Source organism: Episyrphus balteatus, chromosome 1 (genome assembly GCF_945859705.1).
Source record: "Episyrphus balteatus chromosome 1, idEpiBalt1.1, whole genome shotgun sequence".
NCBI lineage: Eukaryota > Metazoa > Arthropoda > Insecta > Diptera > Syrphidae > Episyrphus > Episyrphus balteatus.
In genome coordinates, this window is record NC_079134.1 from 126,995,778 (window position 1) to 127,017,212 (window position 21,435).

General features: G+C 34.7%; 2 protein-coding genes across 2 annotated transcripts; one reads left to right on the plus strand and one right to left on the minus strand.

Moving 5' to 3' along the window:
• Positions 1-2,162: 2,162 nt before the first annotated feature.
• Positions 2,163-7,877, plus strand: LOC129905696 (probable ATP-dependent RNA helicase DDX43). Its single transcript, XM_055981236.1, has 8 exons — positions 2,163-3,057; positions 5,861-6,109; positions 6,167-6,423; positions 6,479-6,869; positions 6,936-7,076; positions 7,150-7,250; positions 7,309-7,659; positions 7,723-7,877. Exons 1-8 carry the CDS (start codon positions 2,296-2,298, stop codon positions 7,727-7,729), a joined length of 2,259 nt encoding a protein of 752 aa, XP_055837211.1. The 5' UTR covers positions 2,163-2,295; the 3' UTR covers positions 7,730-7,877.
• A 3,950-nt stretch (positions 7,878-11,827) lies between these two features.
• On the minus strand, positions 11,828-18,560 carry LOC129920990 (afadin). Its single transcript, XM_056002583.1, has 2 exons — positions 18,353-18,560; positions 11,828-18,049 (listed from the first exon to the last, which is right to left on the minus strand). Exon 2 carries the CDS (start codon positions 17,843-17,845, stop codon positions 11,945-11,947), a length of 5,901 nt encoding a protein of 1,966 aa, XP_055858558.1. The 5' UTR covers positions 17,846-18,049; positions 18,353-18,560; the 3' UTR covers positions 11,828-11,944.
• Between the last annotated feature and the right edge of the window lie 2,875 nt (positions 18,561-21,435).

A 21,435-nucleotide genomic window follows, 5' to 3' on the forward strand; every position in this document is an offset into this window, starting at 1 on the left:
CGTACGACAGTGTTTTTGTATGAAAAAAAAAATCGAACAGCCTTTAAGGCCATGAATAACTAAAATGTATGTCACCTGAAAGCGACGTTATCATGAAACGCGTTGGTTTAAAAAGGCCTTAAAAAGGTAAGTCGATTTCATAAAACGCCCGTATATCGTATTAAGCCTAGTACGCAGCTGAAGCGAAACGAAATTTTCAATACAAAAATTCGATAACGAAATCTTGAACAAAAAATTTCGTTTTGTTTTTCGTTTTTCAGTATGCAGCTCTAGCGAAAAATTGGAGAGTTTTCACTCATTTGTCACTTATTTTTTACTGTCCTGTGCATTTTTCTGGACTCCAAGAGCAGTGCGTTGACGGTTTTTTCACTTTTAATTCATTTATTTCTTGCTTTAAAAATTATTTTCTGTTGATCTTTCTTGATTTTAAATTAATTTTAAATTTTTTTATTTTGACTTTGACAGAATAGGTACTCGATGACATTTTTTCGTTATCATTTTCTTTGTCGACTTTGGAGACTTGAACATTTTTCGCTTCGCATCAGCAGCGTACAACCCGACAAATAATTTTGGTTCTATAAAGCTTTACAGATGCAATTGTTGCTTTATAAAAGTAGGGAATAAGGCTTTACGGTTATTCCAAAAAGTAATCATTCCATTGAATTGCTTTATCAAGTAGATCTTCTATTTTTATTTCCATTAGAATTCCAGAAATTCAATTTTGTTTTCACAAACAAAAATCCGAGATTTTATGACATATTTTCTTCCAAAATGGTGGGACATACAAAATTTCGTTAACGAAATCTTGAAATAAATTTATTTGTTTTGTTTTTGCTTTTAAACTTTTTTTTTTGATATTTTTTCTTGAATTTTTTCATTTGTACTTTTATTATTTGTGCCCATGATTATGAAAGTGGACTAAGTCACTTTTTGCATTGTTTGAAGAAAAACTTACATAATAATTTTCTTATAACGATTTAATTATATTTCTTTTATGAAATCACTAGAGGAGCAATAAAGAAGTTTATTTACTGCAATTTAACTTTCAAATAAACTTTACCCCTTAAATAATAATTATTTTTAGGCTAGATTTGATGCCATTTTTAAGAGTGACTTAGTCCACTTTCATAATTAAGGGCACATTTTTACTTTTCTATAATACCTGATGGTATTTTTTTGTCAACATGTCCGCTGTTGACTTTGGAGATGTTTTGGAATGTTAACATCAACAAATTTGTTTTATCTCGCCACCAAATCCAAAAAAATGCACAAAAAAGACCTATAGTTATTTGGTCTGATTGGGTACTGCCTAAAACAGAAATATTTCTACTTTTTTCAACATTTTTAACTCAATTCCTGTTTGGCTACTCTGGAAGTGTGTAGTTTTGTACATTATTTTTGACAAAAATTGAAATATTTCTGTTTTAGGCAGTACCCAAACAGACCTATTATTGCATGCTACTTGAAATTGCTCATCGAAATGCTATTATGAATTGCTCATCTAGACGCTGGATAACACAAAAATTGGGTGCGTTCACGTACGCACAGATACCCTATCCAAGATACCTAAGTATCCTATACGTTTGTGAACACGAATCAGCTGTTCTTCAACTCTCCCATAAAATACACGAGAATCCAAAAATTTTTAGGATACCTTTGGATTTTTTTGGTTGTCAACACATTTTTACGATCAGCTGAGATCATTGACCTACTATATATGGACTGCTAGTCATTTGACTTTTCCATACAAAAATTGAAAAAAAATGATTCCACATCTTTCTAGCTCTACTAGCGGTATAACCTTAGACGGCGAAAAGAGGAAACTTTTAGTGAATGACATCTGTCGTTAAAAGGTAGTGCTTTCTCTGTTTTTCTATATTTGTTCCTTTCGGACTTCGTCAAAAATGTTGCACTTATTCTCCGCTTTTTTTTAGGGCGCTAGTATCGCGAAGAAGGAAGTGGAACCAACCTGAATATGCTTCTAGCAGTCCATATATATTAAGTCAATGGCTGAGATTTTATATGGGATTACAACAACACAAAGGTATCCGGATACCCTTGGATCGGTACGTGAACGCACCCATTAATTTCCTGAACGCCCAAACAATTTTCCCCGTAACGTGACGCAACGTTATAAAAAAGTTTTCTCTTAACGGGACTCCACACAAATAAAAAAACAAAAAAAAAAACACTCGTGGAAAATCTTCCTTTCGCAAAAGAAAGGTTTGCCGATTTTTCAAAGATTTCTATTGAATTACCCCGATTTAAGAAAAACTAACAAAAAAATTCTAAAATATGGGAGACTATGAAGAAGATTGGGACAACGATAATGGACAATCGTCATCTAGAACTTATTCTACACCAGCTTACAATAGCGCTCCTCAACAGCGTTCAAGCCAAAACGGTACTCGGCGTGATGGAGGCGGTGGCGGTGGCTACAGGGACGATTATCGTCCTTCAAATGATTATCAACGTCGTGATCGTGACCGAGACGATGACCGTGGTGGCTATCGTGGTGGAAACAGCGACTACTCGGATCGCAGAAAGGATAGAAACGATAGAGGAGGAGACCGCAATGACAGAGGAGGTGGTCGAGATAGGAATGACCGATATGAAAGGAGCGACAGAAATGATCGCTATGAAAGGAGCGACAGGAATGACCGCGGCGGCGACAGGGACTACAACCAAGGTCGTTCATCGGCACAATGTTCCGAGAACATATCGATTAATTCTGGTGACATTGGAGCTATTATTGGACGCGCTGGAGCCAATATCAAGCGCATTCAATCTGACTTCTCTGTTCGTGTTAATGTGGATAGAAATTCCAACACATGCACTGTTTCTGGAGATAGCCAGTCTTCCGTTGATGACGCTGTAAAGTTCATCAATAAACAGCTTGACGGGCCGTCAGAAAGTTCCGGTGGTGGTGGAGGCGGAGGTGGCGGCGGGGGATATAGACGACCTGAAAAGATTGAATTTGTATCTGGTTATGGTGTTCCAGATGCAGTCGATGACTCTCCAGTCACCATTGATTGGGATCAGTTAAACAAAAATGCGGTAAGTAAAATTTCGAGCACATGTTTGTGTGAATTTTTTTGCTTGGCTTGCTAAAATATTTTCCATCGCATAGAATCAATTTATAAAAAAGAGATGGGGAGTGTTTAGCCTGTTGGTGATGAAAAATTGAGTTTTGGTTTTACTTGTTGCAAAATTGAAAGTTGAGAACTTTATTTTTTGTAGGTAATTGTATTGTCTTTTAAAAATTCTAGGTCATGGGTAATTCAACTGGCATACTCAGTCATACGTACCGGATGTATACCTATTTGTCTTCTTACATTGTTTTTTTTTCTTCTCATTATTTGAAGATATTTGTTGGCATCGCCTTACCTTTCCAGACATTTCTTGTGTTTGATTGGTTGGAATACGAGATTATTCAAGTAAACTTCTTGTTACTATTCACAGGTTTACTTTACCTACTTGCTTACTTACTGGTTGAACAGAATGCAAACTCGCTTGAAGCAAAGAAAAACGCCATGGTACAAGATGTCAAATAAAACCGCTCAAAATGTAGAAAACATGGGGAAGGGTATAGCCTGACTCAGGACAACACGACTTTGTACACCCCAACTCACGACAGCCCGATTCAACTCATAGCCCGACTCAAGATAACCCGACTAAGATCGAGTTCTTACCTGAGTCGAGCTATCTTGAGTCGGGCTATGGGTTGAATCGGGCTGTCATGCGTCGGGGTGTACAAAGTCGTGTTGTCCTGAGTCGGGCTCTGCTTCTACTATTTGGCGCACTAAAATGTCTCGACTTGTACCACAGCGAATTTCCTTGCTACAGCCACAACTACGTATTCTGGCACCAATATACTAATTTCATACTGTTTAACTTTGACAGCGCTACAAGTTACAGCCACAGCTACATCATTCTTTTCCACCAGTTAGGTTACCAGGCGGCGCTACATTTCATTGTGTATTGTAGCCTCAACCAACAAGTTTCCCCAACCATCTGTTTCCAGTTTCGTTGATTGGGAGCCAGTTTGTGGTATCTTCTTCTCCAATTAACATCAATGCATACGGGACCAAAAATCTCGACACAATCCAAAAAGTTTTCATCTGCTTTCATCAAAGTTCATGGTTCTGCACCATATAGCAGGACTTGGTTAACACCCTTGTATAAGGATACCTTAGTTGCTCGGGAGAGGCCTTTGCTAGTCAATTGCCTTCTGAAACGAAAGCATCAGCATTTGGTAAGAATCCTCCGTTTGATTCAAGCGCAGATGTTGTCTGTATTTATAGCGGAGCTTAGGAAAAGGAAGACAAAGTTCTTTAATATTAATGTCGAAGTTAGGGCGTTTTGTCTGATACGTTGGTGTTAAGTGGCCTTTATTTTTCCGATTATGTCAATATCGGCATATGCAAGTAGCTGGAAGGACTTTTGAAAAATGGTGCAAGAAGAAAGAAGACGAAGAGCCTGAGGGCTAGAGAATTGTAAGATAGATTCATTCTTACAAATAAAAGACACTTTTTTTTATTAATAAATATTTATTTAACCAGTTGAAAGATTTCAGGACACTTAATCTTATATAAATAACTTATTTTACGTGCAAATGAAGGTATGTATTAACACAATCCGTCATTTGATTACCAATTCACATTTTACAATTATTTCGTAAATATTCAAGAGAAGAATTTTTCTTAGCATTTCATATATGACGACTGTAACTATTTTTATCGCGTGTAACAGTTTGTACGTACGTGGGCGTTTTATTTGCATTTTATAGAAATGTCATTCATTAAAGGGAAAATCCTTCCACCTTGAAAAAAAATTTTGTGCAATTCCTTTACTATTTGAGAATATTGATTTTATAAGGATTTCTGTTTTTTAAACAAACGATCTCAAATAGTTGACCGTAATTTGAGTTCATGGAAGAAAATTCGAATTCTTCAGAGTCCTAGCGCTTAAACCGGCCCTAGAACTAGAACTACTTCGGACTTGCCTATAAGTCATGATAAAATATTGCGAGTCGCAGTGTAGTAAAAGAAAAGAACAGGACTGCGTTTTTTACAGATTATTCTTTAGTAGGTAAAAACGTCTGTTTGAAACTATCGCTAACTTAATATGGCTCTACTGCATTTAATTGCCTTTTGCGGTTCTGAGTTGACCTAAACCCTATCTCTATGAAGGGGATAAATTTACAATATTTATTAGGTGAAGTTTGATTCGCATATAATATATTAAGCTCCACATTGTAATACATGATTACATATATTTTTTGTTCGCATGTGAGTTTAAAATGAAGAAGGGGTCGATATCCAAATACCATGTTCAAATAACTTAACAAAAACGAACTTTTATAACAGTGTAGAAAAAAAAAAACTTTATTTTAAAAGAAATGTTAATCGGCAGATTTCCGCAGTCGTTACTTATTCTCTTTCAAAAATCTTAACTGTATATTAGCTCGCACTAAATATGCGTATAATTTTTTTACTACCCGTCTTATTGACGAAAATACCAGAATAATTACGCTTGTGTCATTTACTGAAAAACAAAAACTTCAAGTTAGCTGTGTGAAAGTGCAGTATGTAGGAAAACAGGAAGTTGGTACCATTTAATATTTTCGTAAACATTAGAACAATTGATATATTGGCCTAAGCACAAATTCAACAGGAAAGTTGTTACTCTCATTGGTGACTTTCTTCTTACGGTTTAAGTAAGTTTAGTAGGGTTATTTTATATTGCATTCTTTGATTTTGAAAAGTCTAGGTCGTTTTAGGGCCACTTATATCAATATTTTTTTATTTTTATTAAGGAAAAATGCGCAATTTTTAACAATATTCTTTGTGTTTCGTAGGAAGTAGAACGTGCCAAACGTTGGGCTAAATGTCCAGAACTTATCAAACAGTTCTATGAAGAAGCCCCTGAAGTTGCTAATTGCTCTCCTGAAGATGTTGCTCGTATCAGGTCCGAAAATAACAACATAGCAGTTGACAGATTATTCAAGGAGAATGCCGATTCATCCGATCCCATTCCGAATCCGGTGTGGAAGTTCGAACAATGTTTTGGCAAGTATCCTGATTTACTTGAAGAAATTCGCAAGCAGGTAAGTTAACTCAAAGCTTACGGTTTTTCTCTTTATTTAAAGTTTTGTATTTGTTAGGGTTTCGAAAAACCCTCACCTATTCAATCGCAAGCTTGGCCGGTTTTGCTTCGAGGTGAAGATATGATTGGTATTGCCCAAACCGGAACAGGCAAAACTTTGGCTTTTCTATTGCCTGCTATGATACATACAGAATATCAGCCGATACCAAGGTCGGAACGTGGAGGACCAAATGTCCTTGTTTTGGCTCCAACTCGAGAATTGGCTCTTCAAATTGAAAAGGAAGTTGGAAAGTATTCTTTCCGTGGCATGAAAGCGTAAGTTTTTAATTGTTTCAACTTTCTTGTAATGCCTTATTGATTATTCCTTTAGGGTATGTGTATATGGCGGCGGAGATCGTCGTGCACAAATCGGAAATATTGAATCAGGTGTTGAAATTATTATTGCAACCCCTGGTCGTTTGAATGACTTGGTTACAGCCAATGTGATCAATATAAACAGTATTACATTCCTGATTTTGGACGAAGCCGATCGCATGCTGGACATGGGCTTCGAACCCCAAATTCGTAAAGTTCTCCTAGATATCCGTCCGGATAGGCAGACTGTGATGACAAGTGCTACTTGGCCACCCGGTGTTCGCCGTCTGGCACAAAGTTACATGAAAAATCCAATTCAAGTTTGCGTTGGCACTTTGGACTTGGCAGCCGTGCATTCGGTGAGCCAAGTGATTGAGATCATGGACGAAGATGACAAGAGTTATAGGGTAAGTTTTTATGATGAGCATTTCATCTAGATTTTAATGTAAAATATTTTTGTTTTTTTTTTTTAGATTCGCGAATTTATTAGATCAATGCAACCCCATGACAAGGCAATTATATTTTGCGGCAAAAAAGTTCGTGCAGATGATTTGTCCAGCGATCTATCGTTGGAAGGTGTTATGTGTCAATGCATTCATGGATCTCGAGATCAAGTAATTTTAATCTGAATTTAAGTAAAAAAAAAAAACATTTTTTAACTTTTGCTTTGTTTCGTTTATTTGATAGGCTGACAGAGAGCAAGCTATCAAAGATATTTCTTCGGGAGAAGTTAAGATACTAATTGCAACAGATGTGGCATCCCGAGGATTAGATATCGAAGATATATCGTAAGTTGCATTGTACATATTTTGGTTTGTATTTACAATTAATCTTTTTTTTTTTTAGATATGTGGTAAACTTTGATTTCCCGCGTAATATTGAAGAATATGTCCATCGCGTAGGACGTACAGGTCGAGCTGGTCGATCTGGTACTTCTCTTAGTTTCCTTACGCGATCAGATTGGGGATCAGCAAAGGAACTGATCGACATACTTGAAGAAGCCGAACAGGAGGTGCCTGATGAGCTGAGAGAAATGGCTAAACGGTTCCAAGTTATGAAGGAGAAACGTGCAAATGAAATGGAATCATTTGGTGGCCGTAGTGGTGGTGGCAGAGGCGGCGGTGGTGGTCGATATGGAGGTGGTGGCGGTGGATATGGTGGCGGAGGTGGTGGCCGTGGAGGAGGCGGAAGAAATAGGTAAAGATTCTCGTTTATTAGTGTAAATTATATAAATCTAACAATAATTTCTTTTGTTTACAGGTATTAAGAACTTTTCGAATCTGGATTTTTTTTTGTTAGAGAGACACAAGCGATGAATTCATATAATTTGCCCTTATTTTTCTATTACTTACTATACCTAATATTATTAAATAGGTTTTATCCATGAAGTTATTAAAAGTTACATATTGATTGTAGTAAACAATTTTTTTTTTTATTTAAGGTTTAGATGATTGCGATCAGTTTTAAGTTGGAATTTCTTACGAACAAAATTGGTTTCTTTTTGATATGAAATTTAAAATTTTTTTATTGGGGGCTAATTACCAAATAACCTACGAAGTGACATAATTTCAAATACAAATTTCAAGTGATAATTTACAGAAAATTAACTAGAAAGTGAAGTTATATTTTTGTAGTAACTACTCCTTGCTAAAATGGATGTTTTTAGCTCTTATGAATCAAGAGTCGTTTGATCAAGTTAAACTTAAGAATTTGCACACTGAGGAAAAACTAGAGAATAAACGTTTTAGGGATGGTGAACTCCACTCCGAAGTCAGTAATATTCGATTAGCCTCCGTTTTTGAAATATTACCGTTATAAAAATAAACGTTTTTTTTTTTGCATTTTAAAACGGTAATAGAATAACCTTTACAAATTACCGTTACCGTTACAAATTATGTTGGAATATATTACTAGAGCTCTTGATTACGACCGGGTAGTACCCGTTCTAACAAATACCCGGGTACCCGAGTTTTCGGGTATTACTCGAGTACCCGGGTATTCGGGTACCAGGGTAGTGCGGGTATCCGGGTACCCGGTAGTTTCATGAATTATAATACCTGAGTACCCGGGTACAATAAAGTCATTTGTTTCTAAGAATATTAGGGCCATGGGATCTATGATGGGTGGAAAATTTTTTTTTTTACCAAAAACAAAAATGATTGGTATATTCTAAGCTACAATTTAAGACCATAAACACTAATATCGGTTGCGGCGGTCTTATGTTATAGGCGTTTGAAGGTAGCCATATTGATTTTTTTCGATTTTTTTTTAATCAAATGTCAAAACTCTTGTAACTTTTTCTAATTTCTCGCCAAAATGTTTGGTAATGTTATGCTTATATTCGCTCAATAATATTATCAGAATTAATTTAAGACTTTAATCTGAAAAGTGCATAGCATATATCTGGAAATATTTACATTTTAATGCAGCCACTTAAAACAAATTTTCGCTTATTTTTCAAGGAGAGCTTTTTTCAAATCTCATTTTCTCTGCTTTTTTTTTGACTTAATATTTTAGAAAATTTAAATGGAAATCTATAAAAATCAAAATAAACAAAATGAAAGGTATCTTTGCACACGGTAAGGACCCTTCTCCGGTGGACATACTTCGGCCACCCAGAGGACTGGAGACGATACAGATTTTGCATCTTCGCACGATTCTTCGCTTTGACTGGAGAACTGCTTTGAATTTAATTTTTGCCTTCATTCTTATACCTATGGTGTATTAATTACCGTTTAAAATGCACAATAATCAACAATTTTCCTAACAAATCCTTTTTTTTTCTTTTGATACCCGAGTATTCAGGGAACTAAACAACCGGGTACCCGTATTCATCGGGTACCCGAATACCCGGCTACTCGGGCGAGTACTCGGGTATCCGGGTATCAAGAGCTCTATATATTACCAACTCAACCTCAAAAATTAAAAACAGTAAAAATAACGTTTTCTTGCATTTTATAACGGTAATATTTCAAAAACGGGGGCCAATCAAATTTTTCTGATTTCGAATTCGAGTTCAGCACCTAAAACCTTCAGAAAATTATATTTGTTCTTGTGGCAAAAAAAAGTTTATTTTTGCTGACCATTATTTTTGTCTCATTTACTCAAACGGGTGCCGTTCAATTCAAGCTGGGGGACAAATAAAAGAATGCTGCCTAAAACGGGGCTTGAAACCACACCTCTTGGCTAGCAGTCAAGCAGTCCACCCACTGTACCATAGTAAATTACATTATTCTGAACATACTATATCTACCCCTTCCCCCCTAATTATCGTAAGCGACATGGCGCTTACGATGTTTTAGTTAACTGAAAAATCTTTATTATCTTTTGTTTTTAGACTTATTGGAAATAATTTTTCTTGAGCAATTCAGGAGCGTTTTTTCGAAACTCAACAAATATTTTTTTCAAGTTTTTTTCAGGAGAAAGTTTTTTGTTTCCTATTTGAATACAAAAATAAATTTTCAAAAAGCAGAAATGAGGAGTTGTTCTTTCTTGTAAAGCCAATCGATAAGCTCAAATACCGCGTTTTTTTTCAAAATGGAACAATTACAAAAGTACACTTTTTTTACCTAACGTTATAACCTTTTATGCATAATATGTACCAATGAATAACTGAAATCAATCAACCTATGTTAAAACTACAATAATAATATTTGATATTTAAAAAAAGATAAGTTTTCCAACAACAGGCAAACTTTATTGAGTTTGTCAAAAACCTGCAATTTTGTTTAGTTTTGCAAAACCTCGTAGTATTTTGTTGAGTTTTGCAAAACTTTCATACATTTGGTTTTGTTGAGTTTTGAAAAAAAAAAAAAACGATTTTCTTAAATATTTTTTTAAACAAAAACTATTAGCTTTTATAATGACGAAATATCATCTTGTACGCCTGGGAATGCCAAAAAATTTTGACACCAATATCTCATTATTGGCGTTAGTTGAGTTTTGAAAAAAAAAACGCTCCTCAATTGTAGATTAGATTATCACAAAAAAATTATGTTATACGTTCTTAGTATTAGAAAAATAAAATTTTATGCTGTCCATAATTTAATGTGGTGCTTACGATAATTTGGCGGGAAGAAGGGCTCGATATGGTCCTGTTTTTTGGTAAAACCTTGCATACTTACTTATTACAAATACTGATAATCGAATAATTTCCAGCTGAAAAGTATTTTTTCCAGTATCGAAGACTTTGTTCCTAAAATTGTTTGTTATCTTTTGTTATTTATTGTGTATAGTTTTATTGTATAAAGTTTTGCAAAACCTCGTAGTACTTTGTTGAGTTTTGCAAAACTTTCATACATTTGGTATTGGTTTTGTTGAGTTTAAAAAAAAAGAAAAAACGATTTTCTTAAATATTTTTTTAAACAAAAACTATTAGCTTTTATAATGACGAAATATTATTTTGTCCGCCTGGGATGCCAAAAAATTTTGAAACCAATATCTCATTTTTGGCGTTTGTTGAATTTTGAAAAAACGCTCCTCAATTTATTGTAGATAAGATTATCACAAAAAAATTATTTTATACGTTCTTAGTATTAGAAAAATACAATTTTATGCTGTCCATAACTTAATGTGGCGCTTACGATAATTTGGCGGGAAGAAGGTCTCGATATGGTCCTGTTTTTTGGTAAAACCTTGCATACTTACTTATTACAATTACTGATAATCGAATAGTTTCCAGCTGAAAAGTATTTTTTCCAGTATCGAAGACTTTGTTCCTAAAATTGTTTGTTATCTTTTGTTATTTATTGTGTATAGTGCCTAATGTATAACTGCTACAGGATAACGCACCATTGAACCTGTACCGCATACTTATTACACCTCTCCGGTGTGCCAGTACTTTAAATCATAATAGAGGTAGGTACTGAGTCCCCTTTCGACAAAATTAGAAAACTGTAAAATCGTATACAAATTACAAAATTCCTTTTATATATGGCGACTCTAAATTTAATGGAGTGTGGCGCTTAATTCCATTTTTCCATTTAAATATTTTTTTGGAAAAAGTGTTCCTTAACAAACATTTTAAATATATTCGGGAGTATTCCGTTTTCGGTTTTCCGTTATTTTCACCGAAAAGTGAATAGTGAATGAAAAGGGAACGAAATTTTGAAAACTTGAATGGAGGCCATTTTCCAAAAAAGAGAAATCAGAATGGATTAATAACCACTCAAAAAAAAAAAAAAAAAAAACAATTAAAATTTAAATTTATAAAAAAATTAAGTTTATCAGAAAAAAAAAATCAAAAAAACAAACAAAAGATAACAAACAAAGTTAAATCAATGAAAATAATCTGTTTTTTTTCTTTTTTAATTTTTTTAAAAGTAAAGTTTAATAATTGTATATAATATATAATTTTTTTTATTTATAACTTGTATTTATAACTTGTTTAATTAATAAAAAAAAAATAATGATTATGTGTAAAGTTGAATGCTGTATGTGTGTATGTCAAAAAAAAAAAAACAATAACTTTATTTTTTAAAAATTAATGAGCAGCATCAATAACCCTTTGGGCACTTGATATCTTCAATTTATCCTTAGGTGTTTGATCTTCGCCAGATTCGAGAGCAAACATTTTCATTTTCTCTTTAAAAGATAATTTCTCAGGGACGGAATCACTTGAACGTTGCTGCTCCTTTTCATGTTGTTGTTCTGCCAGACGTCTTTGACGTGGATCTCTGTACACTTCTTGAGCCCCTATCACGCCCGGTGTCGATTTAATTGTCAAATTCCATGAATCAGCTGCTTCAGGTGTCTGGGGTGATTGTAAAATTTCATTATTGGACATGGACATGGACACATCAGACAAGTCACCAACACCACTTGGAATTTGGAAGACTGAATGCATATCAATTTTATCATTGCTACTAGAACTCGGTTCATTTGCAAATACTTGTGGTGTTTGTTGGAATGGGAGATAATTATTTTCTTCATCATGGAATGATACTCGTTTAATATCACGTCCAAGAATTAAAAGACTATTATTGGAATTCGATGAAAGTGTGTTGTGGTGTGATGATGGTGGTGTGTCGATTAAGCTCTCCGATGGCATATTTTTTAAGAAAGCTTTATTAATATATTGATTATGTTGTTGTGGATGTTCTGATAATTGTTGTTGTTGTTGAGATGGAAAAACATTTTTCGAAGAAATTGTATTATTATTCGATTGTTGTTGTTGCTGTTGTTGTTTTTGCGACATAACAATATATGAAATATTACGTTCAGGTGGTGACGGAGGCGACATTGTACGAATGGGAAGTTGTTGTTTATTTGGGGAATGTGAGAGATGGTCACCAGTAATTAAATGATCCATACTAGTTGGATTCATATCTGAGTCCAAAGTAAGATTTGACATATTTTTGGATATGCCTTTCATTGAAGTTTCTACATTATTCTGACTTTCATCCAAAATCATCTTATTCGGTTTTGAAGGCAATGTAGATGAAGATGTTATCGATAAATTCGAACTATCATAACGATTGTTTTTCAGTATACCTTTTGGCTGGACAATGGTGGGAGGCCGGCTTTGTAAAAGTGGTGGAGCCTGGGTATCATTTTTTAGAATTTTAACTTTATTACCAGGATCTTTGTTCTCCATGAAACCTGTATCCTGTTCAATTTCAGAGTGTTGTTGTGTCCGACGGAAGTCGGTATTCGATAATTGTATTGAACTTGGTTGTATTCGAAACTTTTCTTCTTCGTCATTTTCTTTATCAAAAGATGGTTCACTATCATCTTCTTGTTCTTCGGCTTCGTGGGCTCTTCGTTCAAATTCTCTTTCAAGAACTAACGTTTTAAGCTGTTCCTCTTGTTGAGGATATCGATGAGTTAGATTTGACAAATTTGTAATTTGTTTATCTCTCCACATTCTGATCTGTTCTCGACGTATCTCTTGTTCTTTTTCTCTTTCTTCACGCTCCCATGGATTGGATGCTGCAGCAGCAAAATGTCCCTGATAACTTTGGGAAGCTGCATTTGTTGGATAGTAGCTGCCTCTTTGTGGTGGTTCTGTAGAATTTACAACAGATTTCAAGCCTTGAGAAGTTTGAGAATTGTCTTTGAAGAGAGGATGTGTAGTTGTGGGAGGGAGTGGAGGTTTCTCATCTACAACTGGTTGTTGTTGCTGCTGCTGTTGTTGGTAATTTTGATGTGGGGCATGCATATTTTGCTGTTGAGAATTTGGAATATTCGACTGAAGTTGCTGCTGCCTAGACGATGCTATCGAAAAGGCACTCAAATTGTATTTACTTCCACTCGGTTTGGGAAGTGTTAAAGGTGCATTGGGAGAATACTGTTGCTCTTGTTGTTGTGGAATATTTTTTTGGTTACTATTGGAAAGTGTTTGATTTGATGACATTTCATGCATCGCATCTGTTCGATGGTTAGATCTTATTGGCTTGTCACCAGTTGAAGGCGGCTGGAAACGGTTTGGATTTTTTTGCTGCAATTGTTGTTGGCTCTGAGGAAATCGTTGTTGTTGCTGTTGTGAATGTTGTGTATCTGCTAAATTCGATGCTTGATTTATCATTGCAACATTTTGCATACTTTGACTGGATAACATTCCGGTATTGTAAATATGTGGCGATATCGATGTTGTACGAGCATCGGAAATATTGGGCATTGATGGTGCTAGCATTTGATTCATTCGCAAACTGTTTTGGGAGTGAACTTCTCGGCTAAAGTTTTGTGGAGGACTCTTTATGCTCTGGCCAAGATTATCATTTGACATCATAATTGGATTGGTCACTAGTTTAGGTGGATTATTGGTATTTTCCATATAATTTGCATAAGTGCTGCCTTGATAATAAGCCGATGCTGGACGATTCATCATGTTATTTGGATTTGACAAAAGTTGTTGTTGTTGTTGTTGTTGCTGCTGGCTTGAGTTGGGTAAAGTAAGCTGTTGCATTGGGGGTTTTGAAAAGTTCGAAGTCAACGAATTTCTAGAATCTGTCGGTGGTCTTTCCGCAATACCAGGTTGGCTTTGATTTTGAACACGATAAGCGCTTAAATTCTGGTAAAAACCTTGTTCATTATTGGAATAACTCTGAGCCAATCGGGAATTTGAATTAAAATTAAAGTTGGGTTTGTTGGGGTGATGTAAAATCGGCACTGATTTGCTTAGAGGATGTTTTGAACCCAACTGGTCATTACTTCCATCCATCATGTAATTTTCTTTTTGTGATCTATTGCCTCTTTCAACAACTGGGCTCGATTGTTGAAGTAAAGTAGCCAAACCATGATAAATAGCCCCTTGTTTAGCCACCTCCAATGTGACAATAGGACCAGTACGTACTAAATAATCTGCTGCTTTTTCTTGTGTAATTCCCACCAAACTCTGTCCATCAACTCTCAACAACTGATCACCAGCTTGTAATCTATTATCTGCATCAGCTGCACCACCTGGCACAACACTTTTTATATAAATACCCAATTGCTCTTGACCAGCTCCTTTAGCTGCAACAATTGACAAACCCATGCCATTTGAATTCTTTTGCAATTTTATAACCTGAACTTCAGGTTGTGGTAATTTACTTGACATTTCACTCGGCGAACGTGCATTAAATTGATGCATATAAACAGTCCAAAGTCCTATACTTGTGGGTTGAGCAGCTAGACGACATATGCCGGCTGATTGTAGTGGATTTAAAAAATCAAGCAGACCTGAAGGTATACCCCTAACTACGTCACAACTAAAACCATCATCTGGCAACAAAAGTACCAAATGTAGTTCGGGAGATTCCTCCAATCTAACTTCTCTACTATCAGCACGTGTTAGTTCATCAGCTACTGATTCGGCCATTCTTATTACCGAATCAACTAAATTACGTGGTATTTTCTCTTGTTGTAAGAGTGCAGCAATTTGAAGAGAATTCAAACGAAAACATGAACATGTTAATTTTTGAATTTCTTCTATAGATGACTTTGGAGATTGCAAAAATTGAGCACATTGATTGATTTTAGCCAAATGACAATCGGCTGCCAATTCAAGTCCTTGACGTTCTGCCCACATTTCTAACAATTGTAAACGTTCAGTTAGAAGTTTTCCCCATTCAGCTGTACACATATGAGAATTGGATACAATTGTATTAAAGCATATAGCATTGATATAATGAAATAACTGGGAGAATAATTGTATAGTCAAGGCAGCATTTACACGATAACGACGTAGTAGAGCCATTGCTGACCCCAAAACAGTCAAAACTAATCCTGCCGCTGAATCATGATCAATTGTTTCGGATAGAAATTGATTCAAAGTTTGTGAGAGTTCCATTCGAAAGCAATCAACTAAATTATGAAATGCAGTTTGTACACTTTCAGCTAGAATTTCCTGTGCTTGTATACTAAATGCACTTATATGACGATCGGATTTTAAAAAATGAAGAAATTCAGAACTGTTAGCCATCCAGAAAGCTAAAATTCGAGCATTTGTATTTTGTCCTTGAATTATAGAATATATTAAATTTGCAACATGATGAAGAAAAATTGTCAATTTATGAGCCCGTTCAGTTGGTTGAAGCTCTGGTCTATAATGTGTCGATGCACGATATCTGGCACACAAATAAAGTGAATATACTGGAGCAAGTTTAAAATGTGGTAAGTTAACATCTAAATCGGTTAGAATTTGTTTCAAAAACTGCTCTTGATGTTTTTCTGGAAATTCCAATACAGCTGGAAGAATCAATTCCTGACCTTGATTCTCCATCATTGTTACTTTATTTTGTGATCTTAAATCATGATTTTGTGATTCAGCTGATTTAAGACTTGATATAGATTTTGTCTCACAATCTAAACTTTGTTCGCCACCAGTTTCATGATGAAGATCAGATTCTTTTGGATGTTTCTGTATCGATCTAATGGTCATTTGTTTTTTATACTCATCAATCATTCCGTTGTTATTGAAATTACTATTGCTAGCTCTTTCTACTTCTGTAGTTTGGCTAGCATTGGAATTGCCATCTTCTTTATTCCACATTGGTGATAATGTTTGTAAACGACTTTCGTAAAGACATGCTGAATCTAATTGAGATTGGGACAGAGCTAAATTGAATCGTCCATCTGATGGAGAATCAAGAAATCGATAAGATGCCACACGACCAATCATAACAACTGATCCGTTGTGTAAAATTGTCGGCTGAGTGACATGGTGACCATTTACAAATGTCAAGGCATCAGCATGTAAGGGAGTAACAGTGCAAACTCCATCTAACAACGAAATCAAGCAATGTCTAGCTTGTATAGAAGGGCCAAAGAGTTGTAGGGAATTGGTATTTGCAGATCCCACTTCAATAGGTTCAGATCCCAATTTAATTCGTCTCCCGCTATCACCACTGTGTGTGACTTCTACCAAAACCGGTCCCTCCCGATCGCTAGAAGTACTATTATTGCCATTTGGTTTCTTTTTTCGTCTTCTCGGCTGAGAATCTGCTGGACGACGTCTCACATGAAACATAATCGAGCCTCTCGATGTTGGATGATTCATCAAAATCGACAATGGACACTCGTCATCATCGAGAATATACTCGGTGCCATCGCAGTTAACCTGTACCAGGCAATAATGCAATGGATCGGTTTTGTCTAAACCATATTTGGAAAGCATTTCTCTAACTACAGCTTGGGCACAATCTCGAATCGATAGTAACAATGTTTTATATGGAACATCCTGGCATAAGCTTTCTCCATATATTTTTAGTGTCCCACCCGTGTCAGGACCACCATCTTTTGACCTAAATTGTTGTAGTTTCTTTTCAAGCTTCTGCTGACGCCTTCTTCTCATTACCGCTTCAGGATTTGATATGGAACGTGTAAATGATGTCTCTGGCAATTCAGTGTACAATTTACCTGCAACATGAGTTTCGTTTTCAGTATTTCTTACCGATTCCCAGTTTTGTCTTTGAAGTTTTTCCTTTTTCTTTTGTTCTTTCTTTTCACGCTTCGACAATTTCCGTTTGAATTGAGTGTCGTTACTTTCAATGGGAGCTGTCTTTTGATCAATGTTTTTAAGTAAAAACCGCCCCTCTCGATCATCGATATGCCAATTCAACTGTACTAAAAGTGGCTTTTCATCACGATTAAGCTTTCGTTCATCGCCATTCGAATGAACTTCATAGAGGGCGTAATTTGGGACAGATAACATTCGCATATCGGGACGGAATTTCTCAATAAGATTGTCAATTACATCGGCAACAGTTGCATCGGAGGCAACTCGAATGCATTTGGTGGCAACTTTTTGACCAGCGTCTTGAAAGTAAAAACGCATAACGCCATGGAATAGAAGATTCTCATCGGGTTCGGATAGAGCAAATAAGTCAAGGCGATTTGCGTTCCATTGTTGAATGACTGAACGCACTGCCTCGCGATCAAGCATATTTTTGTGACTTGCCATTTCGGGGTTTATTTGTATTTTTTTTGTAAATTGGTTAAAGAATTATGTCGAATTCCATGCATTCATTAAAAAGAATTCGTTACTTTTTGTAAAAAAAAGGAATTTGAAAACGAATCGATTTTTTTTTTTTTGTGTTTCTTTGCGATTTGGGGTGTGTTTCTGTTTGACAGAATTTTTTTTTTTTTCAACACGAAGAACGTCAAACTGAAAAATAATACAAAAAAATTAATTAAATTAAAAGAAAAAAAAAAGAAAACAAAAAAACTATATTAAATTTACAAATTAAAATAAGAAAATTAAAAAAAAGTGCAAACTAAAAAAAATTATTTTTTTGGAATTTTAATGCGGAAAATTTTTGTTGGAATGAAAGTGGAATTATTCAAGCGGCCGTTTCTACGAGTGTTTCTATTTTTTTTTTTTACAGAGAGAACAATTTTCACAAAGATTCAGTTAAGTGGTGGTGAAGAGACGAGCTGTAGTAAGCATAGCAAAATGAAAATATATTACTTTTTTCTACAAGAATTTCCATCCAGAAAAACAAACTGTTTTATTTTCAATCAAACACACAATTACAATTTGTATTTATATTTTAAATTATTTTAACAAAAATATATTTAATATTTTATAATAAAATTCACTATTTTTATTCGTTTTTAATTGGTTTTTCTGTCTGTTTCTTAAGAGAAAATGAAAAAACGCGACGGAAAACTTTCAGTTTTTTTTTTTTTTTCTTGTTTTACGTTTGTGGAATTTGTAAAATCTTCTTAGGTGTGTTCAATGAAAAAATAGAACAGAGAAAATGATAAGTAACGAGTTGTTTTGTGAGAAATGTCAGAATTAAATAGAATCACACATCTCTAGTAGCAGTGTTTATTTGAAAGGTTGCGGCGAATTTATCATAACATTTTTTTTTAGGTATTTTCAAATGAATTGCGCTTCAAGGAATACAAATGCTCATATTTATGGGGTTAAAAAAAAAAATCAATTAATTTTTATCTAAATCTTTCAAATCACAAATTTCCCCTGTTTTTGCACCATGGAATGCAACCTTCCATGGTGCAAAAACAATTGATTTATTTTTGATTTAGGCCTGCCCAAGTAACAATTTTACTTGCATAAGGTCCATTTTTTTCGATTCGACAAGCTATAGTTTGTATACGTTTAGTTTAAGGCTTACTTACGCAAGACATCCATTTTGGAAAGAAAGGAGGTCTCCTTAAGGCTATCTAGAAGTGTTCAGAAGAAGCCTTGTAAATATCAGTTAAAGAAGACCTTAATAAGACCTGTTTGAACCGTTCTAAAGAAGCTTTGTATTTTCAAGTGACAGAAGGCCTCTATAAGACCTGTTCCAAGAGGTTCTTGTAAGTATGCAATGTTTTCACCTGTAAGTATGCAAAGCTTTTATCCTGCAGATATGCAATGTTTGATTAGAAAAAACATTGCATTTCAATGTGAGGTTTCAATTAGCTCCCAATTTTCCACTCATCTTTAATATTCGAGCATGGTCTACTGGTAAGGTGCTGGCTTTACCCCACAGTACACATAATAAGGTAATATCTTCCGAACGTTGTCAAAAATGGGCACCAATCTGTCAGGTCGGTCTTTAATTTTTATATTTTAATCGCAGTAAACAGGAAATTTGGTTTTGTTTTAATTTATAAAATGTCATTTGAAAAAATTATAAATTGAAAAGTAACAAATTTTCTTCGTTCTATTAATTCTTCGTAGTTGCTGGTTCTTCGTATATTCTTAGATGCTATATTATATACAATGGTGCAAAATTGGTTTGTTGTAGTTGTACTGATTGGTTAATAAAATTTAGCAATTTTACACCTTTTCGTTGCACCGGATCGTGAATACAACACCCCTTCAGCCATATTTATAAAAGAATCTTAAAGGTTGTTTAGTGTTAAACAACCTCTAAATAGCTTTTAAGTACAAAATGTGTATTTATAAAAAATTTACACATTTGAGCAACGTTGCTTAACGATTGCTTAATTTAAACGCCATTCACCGCGTTTATAGCTTGCTTAGAGCCATTTTAAGATTGATTTGACCACATATGAATTTTACTAAGATCGTGTGCTCAGTATCATGGTAATAATTTATCTAGGGTGTGGGGTGAAGACGTCATTTTGGTTTGAAATGAAATTATTCCCTAAAAAGAGCTTGAATTTTAAATTAAAATTAAAGAATGTTAAAAAAAATTAAAATGGTTAATATAAATAAAAAAAAAATGCTCTTTGACTTTGCTCTGTGCATTTTATTAAGGAAAAATTTTTGTTTACAAAAATACATATCAATCTGTCAAAAACCACGTGATGTTTCTTAAATGTAATAGTATTTTGGACTAGATTAGTCCCCTTCATTTTTTGACACAACTATCGAATAGTTAATCATCTGTGGAGATTCGTATATAAATACAAATCTAAGCAACGTTGCTTAAAGGCGAATTAAATATTTAAGCCAGCTTAACTAAACAAACCTTTGAGAACCAATTTAAACAAATCTAATAAATACGGCTGCTTAGTATTACAGTACTTAATATTTTGCTTACAATACATGGTAAAATTTCCCCTTATCATTTCGCGGAAAATGGTAAATAATTCGTCGGCGTAAAGTAAAATTGTTCTAAGTCCGTGTTTTTTTTTGGTTTTTGTGCATTTTTCGTCGGTAGGTAATTTAAATCAATTAAGAATAACGGTAGCTGACATTTGGTGACCAAATTGTCATGTTTTGACAATTTGACGACCAATATGTCAGTTTGGCAGATATTACCTTTTTATGTGTACTGTGAATTTACCCCTCTTTGCACTAATAATAGTGTCGTTTACAATTGGTGGTCCGGATAGCTTTCAGATGCTTCTGAAAGTGTTTTACTGGCGTCGGATGACAGTTCTTCTTCTGAAAAAAAAGAGAATTTCTCTTCTGATTTTTAAATCAGAATCCAGAATCAGAAGCACTCACACATTCAAACCTTTATGCCGACTTTTCACGAGTCGATTTTAGCCGGATAGAGTTTCTTTCTATTTATGCTATATAAAAAATAAATTTTAAAAACATGTAAGCAATTTAAAACGAATTAAGGTTGGCCACACTGGAGGGTATGCGGTAGCGGTACGGGTAGCGGTGAGGGTACTTGTATGAAAAAAATTCCAAACTGACACATCAACGTTCAGGTGTGGGATTTTTTTAGTACAAATATCGTTACCGCTATACCGCATACCCTCCGGTGTGGCCAAGCCTTTAGCAGTAACTTGCCTTGCTATTGTTTTTAAGTTTAGCTTTTATAAACTTTTTTGCCAGTATTTTTGTTAGATTTTTGCCATTTATTGTAATTAAACAGGATTGTGACAATAAATGGCCATATTCTGCTAAGAATCTGTGTGTTAAGGTATAAATGCAACGGCCACTTTTAGCAAAAAGTCAAAAAGTGAAAATTTTCAAACTCATTTTGTGATAGTTTTTCCGACCAAAACATTTGAAATAATGATTCAGAAAGCTTAGTTTTTGCTTTCAAAAACCATTTTTGTAGTTTTTTTCCAAAAACGAATTGCGCTAGAAAGAAATAAAATTTTTTTACTTTTGTA